General features: G+C 42.3%; 1 protein-coding gene across 4 annotated transcripts in view; it reads left to right on the top strand.

Moving 5' to 3' along the window:
* MTCL2 (microtubule crosslinking factor 2) overlaps window positions 1–14,102 on the top strand; it is an 85,454-nt gene that overhangs the window by 38,103 nt on the left and 33,249 nt on the right. For all 4 annotated transcript variants that reach the window (XM_081864718.1, XM_081864719.1, XM_081864720.1 and 1 more), the window contains exon 4: window positions 9,352–9,414. In XM_081864718.1, the coding sequence (XP_081720844.1) occupies window positions 9,352–9,414 (63 nt within the window). The remainder of the gene's footprint in view (window positions 1–9,351; window positions 9,415–14,102) is intronic.

Below are 14,102 nucleotides of genomic sequence, written 5' to 3'. Positions count from 1 at the left end.
CTGGAAGTAACACACTCTGTTACTTCCGGGTCGCCGCGGAACGCAGCCCGAAAATACTTATCCTGAAGCGTATTTATCCCAAGGTATGACTGTACTCCTAAGCATTGTGGCTGAAGCAAAGCCAGGAAACTGGAAGAGCAAGGCAAGTGGAGGAAGATCTCAAAATCCAAATTGCTGCTGAACGTCTGATGCCTCCTTAGGATCAGGTGGAGTAAAGTGGAGCTTTATAATGCTGCTGGGCTTTCGCCGGAGTGTTGTGTTAAGTTTCATACTTCTTAGTTAGCAGCCACAATGCTAGGAGTATTCTATCCCACATTGAGAATTTATATCTTGGAGAGAAGGCTATTGATTCTGTGGCATTCCGGAGCAGAACTGTATATCTTGCACCATTAGAATCCATTTTGTATTCTAGGATGAGTGTTCCATAGTTGACAGACCAGGATGCTGCTAATACCCGTTTCCCCCACAGAGCTCCATTTTTGTAAGGATGTGCTGGTGCTGTGGGTGAATTGCCTTTTCCCGCCTGCTGTTGGTTAGCACCTCTTAACCATGTATTTACAGTTCTGTGTCTTGTCAACTGCTTCCTTGTGTGCACATGCTGGGATTGCATCTGGGGGTTGAAAGCAGTTGATTCTGAAACCGTTCATTCTGAATTACCAGTGTCTGTGCAGGCAAAATTGTAAGTCTCTATGCTCCATCTAGATCCTTTCCCCACCTTTACTTCCTAAACCCCCAAATTTATGAAAGGCAGTGCTTTTGTCTAAGACAGGGGTCAGCAAACTTTTTCAGCAGGGGGCCAGTCCACTGTCCCTCAGACCTTGTGGGGGGCCAGACTATATTTTGAAAAAAATAATGAACGAATTCCTATGCCCCACAAATAACGTTTTAAATAAAAGGGCACATTCTACTCATGTAAAAACACCGAGCAGGCCCCACAAATAACCCAGAGATGCATTTTAAATAAAAGGACACATTATGTTCATGTAAAAATACTGATTCTTGGACCATTCGCGGGCTGGATTTAGAAGGCGATTGGGCCTGATCCAGCTCTCGGGCCTTAGTTTGCCTACCCATGGTCTAAGACAGCCTTTCTCAAACTGTGGATTCCCAAATGGTGTTGAACTACAACTCCCATCACCCCTAGCTAACAAGGCCAGAGCTCAGGGATGATGGCAGTTGTAGTCCAACAACATCTGGGACCCACAGGTTGAGAACTGCTGGTCTAAGTGGTGGCCAACTAGCTGTCTCCATTGGCTCCAACCAGCTGTGCAGCTGTCTCCACTGACTACATATTTCATTGTTATTAATGCACTGTAAGACTAGCTCTATATAAGTTGGGTTTCGCACTCAAGAACTGGCACCTCCTGGGAAGACGAAGAGATTACTTTGCATCATCTAGCTGCTATGTCTTTCAATGGAGGGAGAAGGGAGCCGATCCCTAGCCTGCTGGGGACTTGGCAGGATTCAAGCCCAAGCACCAATTTCACCTTCTGTTTTCTTCCTTGCCAAGAGGCATTTGACTTAATATCTAATCACAGAATCCCTGTTTTGCAAAACAAACAAACAGACAGACAGACAGACAGACAAACTGCTTTTTATTAGTTTCATTAGATATTACAAGTATTTAATTCATCTTCAAAACAACACAAGATACACAAAATACACAGAAAAAAGATCCAGTTACAGATAGGTAGCCGTGTTGGTCTGCCATAGTCAAAACAAAACAAATTCCTTCCAGTAGCACCTTAAAGACCAACTAAGTCAGTTCTTGGTATGAGCTTTCGTGTGCATGCACACTTCTTCAGATATCTGAAGAAGTGTGCATGCACACGAAAGCTCATACCAAGAACTGACTTAGTTGGTCTTTAAGGTGCTACTGGAAGAAAAAAGATCATGAAGAAACGCCCATACTTAATGAAAATCTTCAACACCATATGTCTTCAGGATCTTAAATCTTGACTAAATAGTCTTCTACTTTTTACAGATGACTTCCATCTACCTCACTGCGAGTCTTTCCCCCCCTTTTTTCTCCCCCTCCCCTTTTACTGTGTTCTTTATCATAATCTATGTTATATCCAATACATTATTTATTAATCATGTAATCTGCAAAAATTAATCCAAGCATACTAAAGATTTTAGTTGGGAACAATGTTTTTTAAAATACACTCACATTCCTTTATAAACTTTTGGTTTGTTTGATTCTTTCTGTCATTTTTGCAAGTTCCAAAAAATCAAACAATTTTATCTGCCATTCCTCCTTCGTTGGGGTTTTCTCTCCCTTCCAGTCTTTGGCGATAAACATTCTCGCTGCTGTTGTTCTTTCCAAAAAATTGGTATACTTTCTCCTGGATTTTCTGCAGCTACTATGTTTTGCCATTTTTCAGTGACCTGCCACAATATGCAGCTGTCCCAAGATTCTTGTGTGTCATCGGAAACAAGTTCATTAAGACACAAGCAGCCCCCTTCACATGTGTATTGCATGAAGGGGTCAGTTTGTCATATTTTTATCAACTTAACCAAAGGTTGATCATTTATTTGGGTAGGCTCCCTTTTAAATCTTTGCAAACCTGTTACTTTTTTATGCATTCCTTTTTCGGTGGGCAGGTAAGGCAGCTTCCTTTTTCAAATGCTGGTGGGTGGGGAGGGGAAGCTTCTTCTTCTAGGCTTAGGGACTCAGCATTGAATTGCTTACATTTTTTTAAAGTGCAGGCAGCACAAATATTTGGGTGATGGCTGTCGATGAAATCCAGCTGGCTTCCATTAGGATATTCACACCTTTCAGCAGCCTATTTATACCATCATCCTTGGCAATGGTTCCAAGTGCACCACTGTTCTAGTCTCCTCTAAGAAGAAACCAGCTAGGTGCAAACTTGGAGCAGTTGCATTTCTTCAATACATGTTTGAGGTGGAGACTCCGGAGAACAATCAGTTTAGGGTCTATTGCCTGCAGTGCAGCTTCAATTATCCCATCCATTGTCTTTTGCAGTTGCCTGTTAACCTACAGAATGGCGCTCAGGCATGCACATAGTTGTCAACGTTTCCCTTTTTAAAAGGGAAACCCCCTTATTCCAAATAGGATTCCTTGCAAGAAAAGGGAAAAGTTGACAGCTATGGGCATGCACAAACTACCTCTGGAAGGCTTCTGAGCAGTGGGAGGGGGCTTGCTCCTAAGGGGATTATGTGCTGATTATTCTCCAGCTGGAGGGAGCATCTCTGATAATTGGATAAGTGTTGGAAAGGCCAATTAATTGTCACGCGCACTGTTTGCACCTGTGGCTTCATTTGTCTTGCAGGGGGGAGGGATTCAGAAAGACTTGTTTATGCTGGAGCCTGGAGGGGTCTGAAAGGGAGCTTATGTGTTTGTCTGGTTGCATCAACATGGTAGCAGTCACATTTAATCACATTTGTTAGCTTTTGCTATCGAATGTGCACAAATTGCAGCAAAAAAGGGGGGGGCACTGAAAACAGCAGGGCAGCCAAAGCAGTTATAAAACCAGCCAGATCCAGTCTGGCTTATGTTGGTGGCAGCCAACTCGGCAGCACGATGCTGGTCATGGGAATTACTTGTTGTGATGACAGAGTGACCATAACTATTATATTGTCCTGCACTGCTGATGCAGCATGTCCATCGACAGGAAGTTCCCCTGGAAAAATGGGGGGGGGGGTCATTTCCTTTTCTTACGCCCCTCACTCATTGTGGAAAACCAGCTATTTGCTTTGCACTTGTACATATTCTGTGATAAAACAAACATTGGACTCCTGACTCATAGTGAGCCATGTCCTGTGCAAAAAAACCCCAACTTCATTCTGCAATTTGTTTTGCGTTTTGCACATTTCTTGCTTTTTTATTTTTTAAAAATTGCATCCTTGCACATGATCACTTGTTTGCATCATTGTGCTTTTGGTAATCATGGTGAAGGTCATTAAAGACACCCCTCCCCGACCACTGGAAATCCTCTGACCCCTTCTTCTGCTACCCTGTGCATTATTCGTACACTCTTCAGCTTTTAAGAGCTAGGTATTCAGAATGCTGGGTCCTTTGTCCAATAAATAAACCATAAAACATGCATTTATTTATTGCTTATTTCATATAATTTATACACCGCTGGTTGTAAAAAAACAAAACACTCAAGGCAGTTTACAGAAAAATATGACCACTGCATAATTACAGAATACCTGTGGCTCTGAGTGGAGACCACCAGAATGGGTTGCCATAGTCTGTGAAGGTTGGAAGTGCTAAAACACTGCAAGGAATACTAGACTACTGCAGAAGGGACCCCCCAAAGCTGTCTGTCCGGCAAACAGAGCCAGCTAGCCTCTATCTCACAGGCAGCTTGCAGGGTGTGTGTTCTTGGCCTTGGTGAAATTCATCACTGGCTTGTTCTTTTTTTGGCTTGTGTGGAAGGGTGGGAGCTGGAATGGCTGGCTCACCAACCTCATCAGGGATCATTTACTGCTGTGGTGCAAATGTGTTGGATTTCTACTGGAGACGGGATCAAGCAGCACCATTCGGGTGCTGCTGTCTCCATATCCCTCCCTTGGACCTCCAGCTTGCTGTCTAGGGTGTGCCAAGCCACTGAGCGAAGCTGTGACTTTTGAAGAATAGGTTTGTCCTTAATAGGAGTGGCCTGGATCTCTGAGCGTTGGCACAAGCAGCGGCTCACATTTCACAGCTGCATTTCTTGGCTATGGAGCTGTAGCACCAGGTTTTGAATATTTTTGGCTCACTATATGTGGACAGAATGGCGTCCAAGGGGCATCATTCTGACCTGTGTTATGACTTTTATTGATGCGTATCTCCCTGCTTGGTTTACTGAACGCTTTGTGGGAGTATTAGAGGGTGGGAGCGGCAGACCAGCTTTTCATTATAGCGAGCTTTTTAATAGCACTGGCTGCATTCCGTCTCTCCTGCAGAGTGAGGAGGTGCTTGTTAGGAGGCAGAAGAGAGCCATAAATTAGGCAAAGAGAAACCTTTTATTGGCAAGTATTTACAAGATTTGGAGCTTCAAAAGCTGGCCCAGCAAAAAGCTATCGTCTTACCTAGTAATAGAATAAATTTGAGGGCATCAGATCTCTTATAAGGAGAGCCGTGCTGGATCAGGCCAATGCCCTATTTAGTCTAGCATCCTGTTCTCACAGTGGTTAACCAGGTGCCTGTGGAAAATCTGCAAGAAGGAATGGAGCAGAGCAGCACTCTTCCCGCTACTGATTCCCAGTGACTTGGCATCCACAGACATGCCTCCAACAGCAGAGTTAGAAGATAGCCATAGTGGCTAGCAGTCATTGATAGCCCTATTCTCCATGGCATTATAATCCTAATCAAAACCACAGCAAATTTGTGTTTTATTTCAGACTTGCTGGTGGGGGGATGAGGCTTGGTGATGGCAGCGTACCTCTTTCTGCCCAATGAATCCCTGGCTGAGCTGGAATTTAATCCCAGGTCTCCACACTCCCAAGACAAATGTGGTATCCCCTGTGACCACATGGGCTTCTTCTTCTGACACAAAGGGTGGCAGATAGGCTGATGCACTGAACCCACTTACTTGACTGCAACCCCATTTTGTTTGTTTGTTTAGTCTTTTAGTCGTGTCTGACTCTTCGTGACCCCATGGACCAGAGCACGCCAGGCACTCCTGTCTTCCACTGCTTCCTGCAGTTTGGTCAAACTCATGCTGGTAGCTTTGACAACACTGTCCAATCATCTCATCCTCTGCCGTCCCCTTCTCCTTGTGCCCTCCATCTTTCCCAACATCAGGGTCTTTTCCAGGAAGTCTTCTCTTCTCATGAGGTGGCCAAAGTATTGGAGCCTCAGCTTCACAGTCTGTCCTTCTAGTGAGCACTCAGGGCTGATTTCCTTAAGAATGGATAGGTTTGATCTACTTGCAGCCCATGGGACTCTCAAGAGTCTCCTCCAGCACCATAATTCAAAATCACCAATTCTTCGGCAATCAGCCTTCTTTATGGTCCAGCTCTCACTTCCATACATCACTACTGGGAAACCATAGCTTTAACTATATGGACCTTTGTTGGCCAGGTGATGTCTCTGCTTTTTAAGATGCTGTCTAGGTTTGTCATTGCTTTTCTCCCAAGAAGCAGGTGTCTTTTAATTTCGTGACTGCTGTCACCATCTGCAGTGATCATGGAGCCCAAGAAAGTAAAATCTCTCACTGCCTCCATTTCTTCCCCTTCTATTTGCCAGGAGGTGATGGGCCCAGTGGCCATGATCTTCGTTTTTTTGATGTTGAGCTTCAGACCATTAGGGCTTATTTTTGAGTAGACCTTGTTAGGATTGTTCTGTCATCTGTTATGAGGATGCCAGGGCTGGGCTGTGGGCACCAGTGTGAGGGCAAGTCAAGTAAGAAGTCATAGACATAGAGCAAGTCAGAAGTCAGGACTGAAGAACAACTGAAGGAATGTGCTATTTCTCTCCCTCTGAGTCCAGTGGTTCACCATATGGGGCAGCCACCCTACACATCCTAGCAGCTCCTGACAAAAGGAGGAGGGAGAGGAAGTTCTGAATCAAGCACAGCCAATTTCTAAAGCCACTTTAAAATTGCACGATCCTTGTTCCTTCGGAATCTGAACATACATGTTATCTTGCTGAATCAGACAAAGGCAGGGTATGAAGGCAAGCAGCTCTGCCGTTGTTTATTCCCAGCATCAGATAATCAGAGGAATTCTGAACATTCAGCAACCCAGTGTGCCCCCTGCTACTTGCTTGGCACAGAATAATGATAGCTTTCATCACTGGATGTTACCAATTCCTACACAACATAATGCTAACACAACAGTTGGGTTCTAAATTGATGGCTTCATTGTCGTCTCCCCAATTCAGTGTTCTACTGGGAGAGTGAATAGAATCTCTCAATACTTCTACCTATTGTTTTGTTGGAAGACTTAAAATATAGGAATATTTAAATGTTATGAATCTGGTTTGTTAACTGTACCTGGTGAATAAGGCATTCCAATGATTACTAGGCTACTGGGGCATTAATTCAACCCCCCCCCAAAGTGGTTTAAAGTGCAAATAGAAGGGAGGAGACCCTAGTTTGTGGGGAGCATAGTGACTTGGAAATATAGGGTTATAATCAGCTGCTTGCTTTTTGTCTGAGCCTTGCAAAGGTGGTTTTTCTGTAAAGCTTCAGTCAAGGTGATTAAGATGTAATCTTTTTTTTCATTGGACCTTGTGCTGTTATTCTTTTTTCCAACTTGAAAGCACATGTCTTGACTATGAATAGCCAGGCTGTGCCCATATGATCAAGAATCTTCAAAGCTTTCTAGCCCTTTATAAATAAATCTCGACCTTTGATATCTCAGATATGGCACCTTATTCTCTACAGTGCTTTCCTTTCCTTTGTGTTTGTATGTAGGATGTGTTTCTGCTGCTCTCCAAATGTCAGATGACACCACTTAGCTATAGAGATGTGTCGATTCCCATACGAAGTGGCTTCTATTTTCCAATTTTGTCAGGAAAGCTAGAGTCATTTGTGTATTCTGCTCTTCTAGCTTTGCACACAGGAATTGTGCCTGCCCAGATCAAAATGAGAGTTTTCAACAAAAGTCATGCACAGATTTTCAAGAGCCTTAATTATCACTTGGGAATATCCCACCCACCCTCATCCGCTGGCTTATATTAATGCATAGCAAACCTGAATACAAGTTGTGACATTTAAAGCTGGAAAAGCAAACACCCAAGGTTGGATTAAGGTGATGGGGAAGACCCAGGTGCAGTTTTCAGAAAGGGTCCCTCCCCATCCCCCAAAGGAGTGCAGGAACTTAAAAAAACCCCAAAACCCATACTGAATTAAAATCATTTGTTAGTTTTATTATACATATTTGTATACCACAACAGACAGAGGTGGCAAGGCAGACAGTGAGTGCAATAGCAGTGAGTAAATGGAGGCAAGAAGGCCCCTTGCAGACAGACATAGGCTCTGGTGCAATTGTTCCACTTCTACCATTATGGTCCAGCCCTGTGGTCCACACCTACTCCAGTTTATGCAGAAGGCATGCTATGCTTGCCTACTCCAGATGCCAGTCCAAACTTCCTTAAAACTAGATTCAGATTAAATGTTGTTGCGATGTGACTGGTGATTGTTAATAATGAGATATACACTGCATTACCATGCTTTTCTGTCGCATGGCCATTTTCTTCACTGGCCCACCCTCACTGGGCTCCATTGAAAGTGGCAAGCTCAAGAAAAGGCTTCTCAGCTTCACTCATACTTATTTCCTTCACTCCTCCTGCTTGGGTTCTGCCAGTCTTAGGAAATGTCTTGTCAGATTCCTTTTTAAAAGTTAAGTACTACAGTGGTACCTTGGTTTTCGAACGTAATCTGTTCTTGAAGACCGAGTTCTGAAACTTTCGAAAACCGAAAACTCAACAGCCGACAGCTAGGCCTCAGGATCTCGCACCCAGCGGAAGCCGCGTGGCATGTTTGACTTCTGAGGTGCGTTCAAAACCGAAATGTTCATCAACAGAAATGTTTGAAAACTGAAGTACCACTGTATTATGCATACTATTGCTGTTAGGCAGAAATACTCTCTCCTTTTTTTAAGGGTGGGAAAGTGGAATCTCAGACTGTTATGGACTCCAGCCATGTCAGTTTCAACAGAAGTTTGTGGGTGAAGGATAATGCCCCGACTCACGGTGATAGAAAAGGAGGAGGAATATGTTAAGGACTTGTGCCTGTTAATAGCGCCTCAGCTCATTTTCTAGTTTTTTTAATTCCATTTTTGTGTGTGCTGAATGATTATTACAAAGTTAATATCTGAGACATTACAATTTAATACAGCACCATTAATTTTGTTGCTAAATTATATGTGTCATTCAATAAATACAAAACATACAGAATTAAACTCGTATATGATTCTGGGAGTAAAAATGTAGAATGCTAAAAAAAAAGAAACCCCCTAAAAGTACTCCCAGCTGGTGACTGGATCAACAAACTTTAGGAGTTGGCTTTAATGTCAAAATACTATATAAGCTCAAGAGAAATGGGCCTCAAATAGAATCAATTTGTAGAAATGCGGACTCTTTCTATAACATATTGCTTGGTATGGTTTTGATAAGTCCTGAAGAACAAAGAAATATATGGGTTGTAATAAAAGACAATATGGTAGGATATAGAAAGAGTGATGAAGTTATGAAAATGAATACTTTTATTAAATTTCCATATAATTCACAATATTTCATTAATGAAGGGCTCATATTACTTAAAAACTCATTGCCTCTTTAACAGATTCATCACTTAAAAAATAATTTTGATCAATGTGTGCAACGTATTGTGAAACTTTGCTGGAAATAAATTCAGTAAATAACTATCCTTTGCATTACCTCTTCTGTTTCAGAATTCTCTGAAGAAAAGAGGATCACGTTCTCTGGGGAAGACAGACAAGAAGTCATCTGTCCAGGTACCTAACACCTTCCTGCAAAGCAGCTTGCAAAATGCGCTTGCCATAAGGGCTGAACTGCTGGCCACTCGTGTAGTTGCTTCACCTTGTACCGGAGGATGACGTTCTCTTTCTCTTAACCCCATCAAGGGAGAACCTGCAGCTCACTGGTAGAGCAACACACTTTGCATAAAGAGCGTCCCAAGTTTCATCCCTGGCAACTCCAGGGAAAAGGAACTTTGCTAGCAGGGCTGAGAATGATCATAACCTGGAGAGCCACAGCTAGTCTGAGTAATACACCAGTAGGTAATGGTCTATGTGCAACAGTGAGCTGACTTAGCATCTGGCTACTTCAAAATGTACATTTGGGTTGGTCTTCAATTCTTGAGGAACAGATATGTGGAATGTGTTTGCCTTAGGAAATGTATTTGCCTTAGTTGTCTTAACACCAGCTGTTGGAATGTATCTCCCTGGACTAGGTATATTCAGCTTATTGTGTACATGACCTGGCATGGGGAGCCAGCCCTATTCCCCCTAGCAAGAAAGCTGTGCAAAAATCTTTTTTCAAGATAAGAAGGGGATAGAACTGACCATTGCCCCTAATTATTTTCTCACCATAGAGGCCTGGATAGTGGACCCACTATGCTAGTATGCAGGGCAAGTTCGGGATCTGTTATTTTTTATTTTGTAGGCAAGCAAAGCAGAGAGCCCTGCCTTGTTTCTCTTGCAAAGGATGCCACTTTTAGCAGTTAGGTTTCAAGCAGAGGTGTGCGCTATAAGAGGAATAGGCAACAGGCCTTCAAATGTTCAAATGTTCCAGCATGTCCACTTGCTTCGGCATATTTACCAGTTGCAACATGCTCTGGCAAGTAAATATTTTTACTTTCTGAAAAGTGAAAGGTTATCCCATATGCCCTCAAGTGCAGCTGGTACCATGATGCAAAGGATAAAAGCTGATGTTGAAACTGTGCACCAGTGGCATTTTTGTTTCTGTGCTTGTGCAATTTGTTTTTTTTTATATGGAAAGGTACTGACCACATTTTAATCAGGTAGAAGAACAGGCTGGCAATTTTTATTTTTATTTTAAAATTGCCTTTGCATTCGATTCTTGGATTCTAGTGGTTAAATGCTCTGCATTGCGTTGGTTGACCCTGAGTAGCAGTGGAATATCTGGAATACATTATCCAAATCCCCTGTAATAATGCCAGGGGGGTGCCATTAGAAAGAAGCAGTGATGCAAAGGAAATAGCTTGGTGACAGAATAAAACAAAGCTGGAATGAATTCCAGTCCACTGCGTTGCATTGGTAATTTTTAAATTGAGTTCCTGCCCCTCTCGGAGCCCCAATTGAAACCAAAATTAAAATTGTATTCAGAATACAACCATTTGTTACACAGATAGCTGGGGGAAATGCGCATGGTTCTGCTGAAACTTCGCACCTTCCTCATTTTGGCCAGTTAGCAGTGATCTGGCAAGTATAGAAGAAGAAGAGTTTGGACTTGATATCCCGCCTTTCACTCCCCTTCAGGAGTCTCAAAGCGGCTAACAATCTCCTTTCCCTTCCTCCCCCACAACAAACACTCTGTGAGGTGAGTGGGGCTGAGAGACTTCAAAGAAGTGTGACTGGCCCAAGGGCACCCTGCAGCTGCATGTGGAGGAGCGGAGACGCGAACCCGGTTCCCCAGATTACGAGACTACCGCTCTTAATCACTACACCACACTGGCTATTCATGCTTTTGTCCAGATACCTTTAAGGAACAATAGCACCTATGCATGCTTATAGCACATGATAGATTGAAGCAGTGGTAGACTTATCATCTTCACGGAAATAATTATAGGCATGTCTCCCTCAAATGCTGCTGTAACTAAGACCAAGGTTTGTCCTGTAATATACACTGCAGCTTTATATACCATAAATGTTGATGAAAGGATAGGGTCACAAGCATTAGCCTCCACCACACCCTAGGAAGAGTTCTGAACTGGGTGTGGGTTGATGGGTGAGTTTTATTAATGGTATTATAGCAGAGCTTAAATATTAGGCAACGCATATGAAGTGCTTTCCATGTGGGAATTTACAGTGTTTGAAACAGTCCTTTTGAAGATCCTCCATTTGTACAGTTATAAGAAGTACTATCTGAACATCTGGAAAGACGATCTAGTCCGTGTTGCATCAGTGCTTTTCCTTTTCTGACACTTCTATTATCAGGCAAATAGAATAATTATCTGTAGGGAGGATGTAGTGTCCTAGGAGAAAGTTTATACACTGTAATCTGAGTCTGTTTGAATTCCCAGTCTCCTCACTCTTCCTGAGAGTTCTTAGACTTCCTGTTCACCTATATTGGTCTGCTGCACTTAAATATATGAATAAGTCTATTATGTACACACACACACACACACACACACACTTTTGCAAGCATGCTCTGCACAACCCCTCTTTTTGGAAAAACATCTAGCTACATATAAATATATGATTTGTGTGAAATGAAAAAGAACCTTAGCAGAAAATTACAAGGTCCATCTACCTTCTCTGTGCAAATGCTTGGTGGTCATATGTTTAATTGGTGGCTCCAGGCTGATAGATTAGCAGTTGTTGAGTACAAGTAAAATATTGTAGCTAAACGTTCTGTGTAGATGTGCTTGGAATTCTATGTCAAAAAAATTCTCTTTGGATAAATAACACAAATATGGCCAGTGTTCAAAAATCACCTCCATTTAAATGCTTTATTCAGTTTGCCAAATTGCACGTGGTCTGTGTTTCTTTAAATCTGAAAAAGAGGGAAAGGGATGGGCAGCATGAAGAAGTATTGTTGAGGATATGGATATATAGGGAGAGGAGAGTGGAGAATGGGACTGAGTCTGGGATTAAATTTGTGCTTTGTAAGGGTACCATGTCCATTTGACTCAAAGCTTCTTTTTGGACTCCTGAGTTTTATAGGATATCTTTCATGTTGTTTGTTTTGATTTTAAATTGTATTGTAAACTTCCTTGAGTTAAATGTTCATGAAGGGTGGGGTAAATAGATTCTGGTAAACAGATAGCAGCTGTTGTTAGAAGGAACAGTTTAATACATATACAACAGGTCTTTTCCTCCCACTACCAAAGAAGCCGTATTCCATGTACAGTCATAATTGTGTAGATTCCTAGATCTCCTGCACTTAATCACCCAATCAGAAGCAAAGCTTTCCATGACTGTTACTGTTTTACTTCCACAGTGCATTCTGGGTCCCACATTCAGAAGAAAATTAGTTCCTTTCAAAAGGGTTTATTCATATGAGGCATTTAAGAGGAGTGAATCAATTCACCTGCTCAAATCTGTATGGCTGAAGGAGGCTACTACTGCTGCTGCTGCTGCTGCTGCTGCTGCTAGTAGTAGTAGTAGTAGTAGTAGTAAAATTCATCATTGCCGGGCAAGCTCCTTGATTTGGTATTAAATCTCCAAACTGGGAGCACTAAAGCTACAATACCCACATCCATATGGCCTCAGCCTGAAGTCTTCTTGACATTTGAACCCCTTGAGGGATGTTCAAGCATTTGAAAACCAGGCTCCAAAAGCATTAAGTTTTGTAAGTTATTTTGCTGTCCAGGGTTTCCATTGATCCTTGGTGTGGAGGCTGTGCTTAGAATTCCAAAGCAGCATGAATGCTCACTTGCTTGCGTCAAAGGATAAACAGTCACTGTCTTTTCTTCTCTTTCATGTGAGATTTTTCTGTGCCTGGATCTGGTGCAGTGAATTTTTTGCATGTGCAAGGACAACAATGCAGGACATTCTAGAGAGTTAATAATAGCTGCCTTTTTCAACTGTGGCTGATGCAATGTCAGGCCTGACCGTTGCAACTGAATGTTTGCACTGTATTGGCCATCTGGAAAGGAGGCATTGAGTGCCTGGTGGAGAGTTTCTTTTCTGGGGAGGAATTTGTCAGTTTTTTCTCTCCCTCAGTGAGCTATGGAAACAGGAAATGAACTAATTTTATAACTAAACAGTCATTTCTTATGAGGTAATATTCCTTGAGGGGAAAATTCAAATCCTCAGAGTTCCACAGGGAATTTGAGCAAATAAGTCTCCAAACTGTATAGTATTTCCTAACAGTTTGGAGGGCGGGGGTTGTGGGGTGGAGGGGGGGAGGCATTGGGAGATCTGTGAGAGCAGAGCGGGGATTTCTCTCCGCCCTTGTCTTTTGCAGGGAAGAGAACAGATTCAACCGTTAGCAATGTGTAGACAGGGCCTTAGTCACAGTTATTTGGCTCTCTTTTGGAATGAGCCAGAAACACACTCCCAACTGTAAAAGCTGACTTCCTCCTTCCCTGCCATGTCATGGGGCCTTTCAAAAGGGAAATGTTTTCCTCTTTTTCAGCACGTTGCTCCGTCTTTGAGGTGAATTCGCACATACAAAAACCGTGCCTTGGTTTCATCTGTGGGGTTTATTTAGTGTGTTTTTTTAATAAATATTTATTAGCATTTGCAAAATACATATAAAAACAAAAACAAAAAAACAAAAAATAACAAAAGTACAAAAAACCAAAACTTAAAAACAAAAACACATTAAAATTCAAATACTTATTTTCTTTTAACTTGTTTCTCAGACCTCCTCACACCTCCCCTTCTTGTATTCCAATTTAAATTATTAGCTCAGCAAGTCCTTAACTTATTTCTCCATTTTGACTTAATAATTTATTCTAGCCTGTTATTATTTTACTTTTCTTCTTTCTTCC

This window comes from Podarcis erhardii (genome assembly GCF_964252035.2).
Source record: "Podarcis erhardii genome assembly, chromosome: 6".
NCBI lineage: Eukaryota > Metazoa > Chordata > Lepidosauria > Squamata > Lacertidae > Podarcis > Podarcis erhardii.
This window is presented reverse-complemented; position numbering and strand designations above follow the sequence as displayed.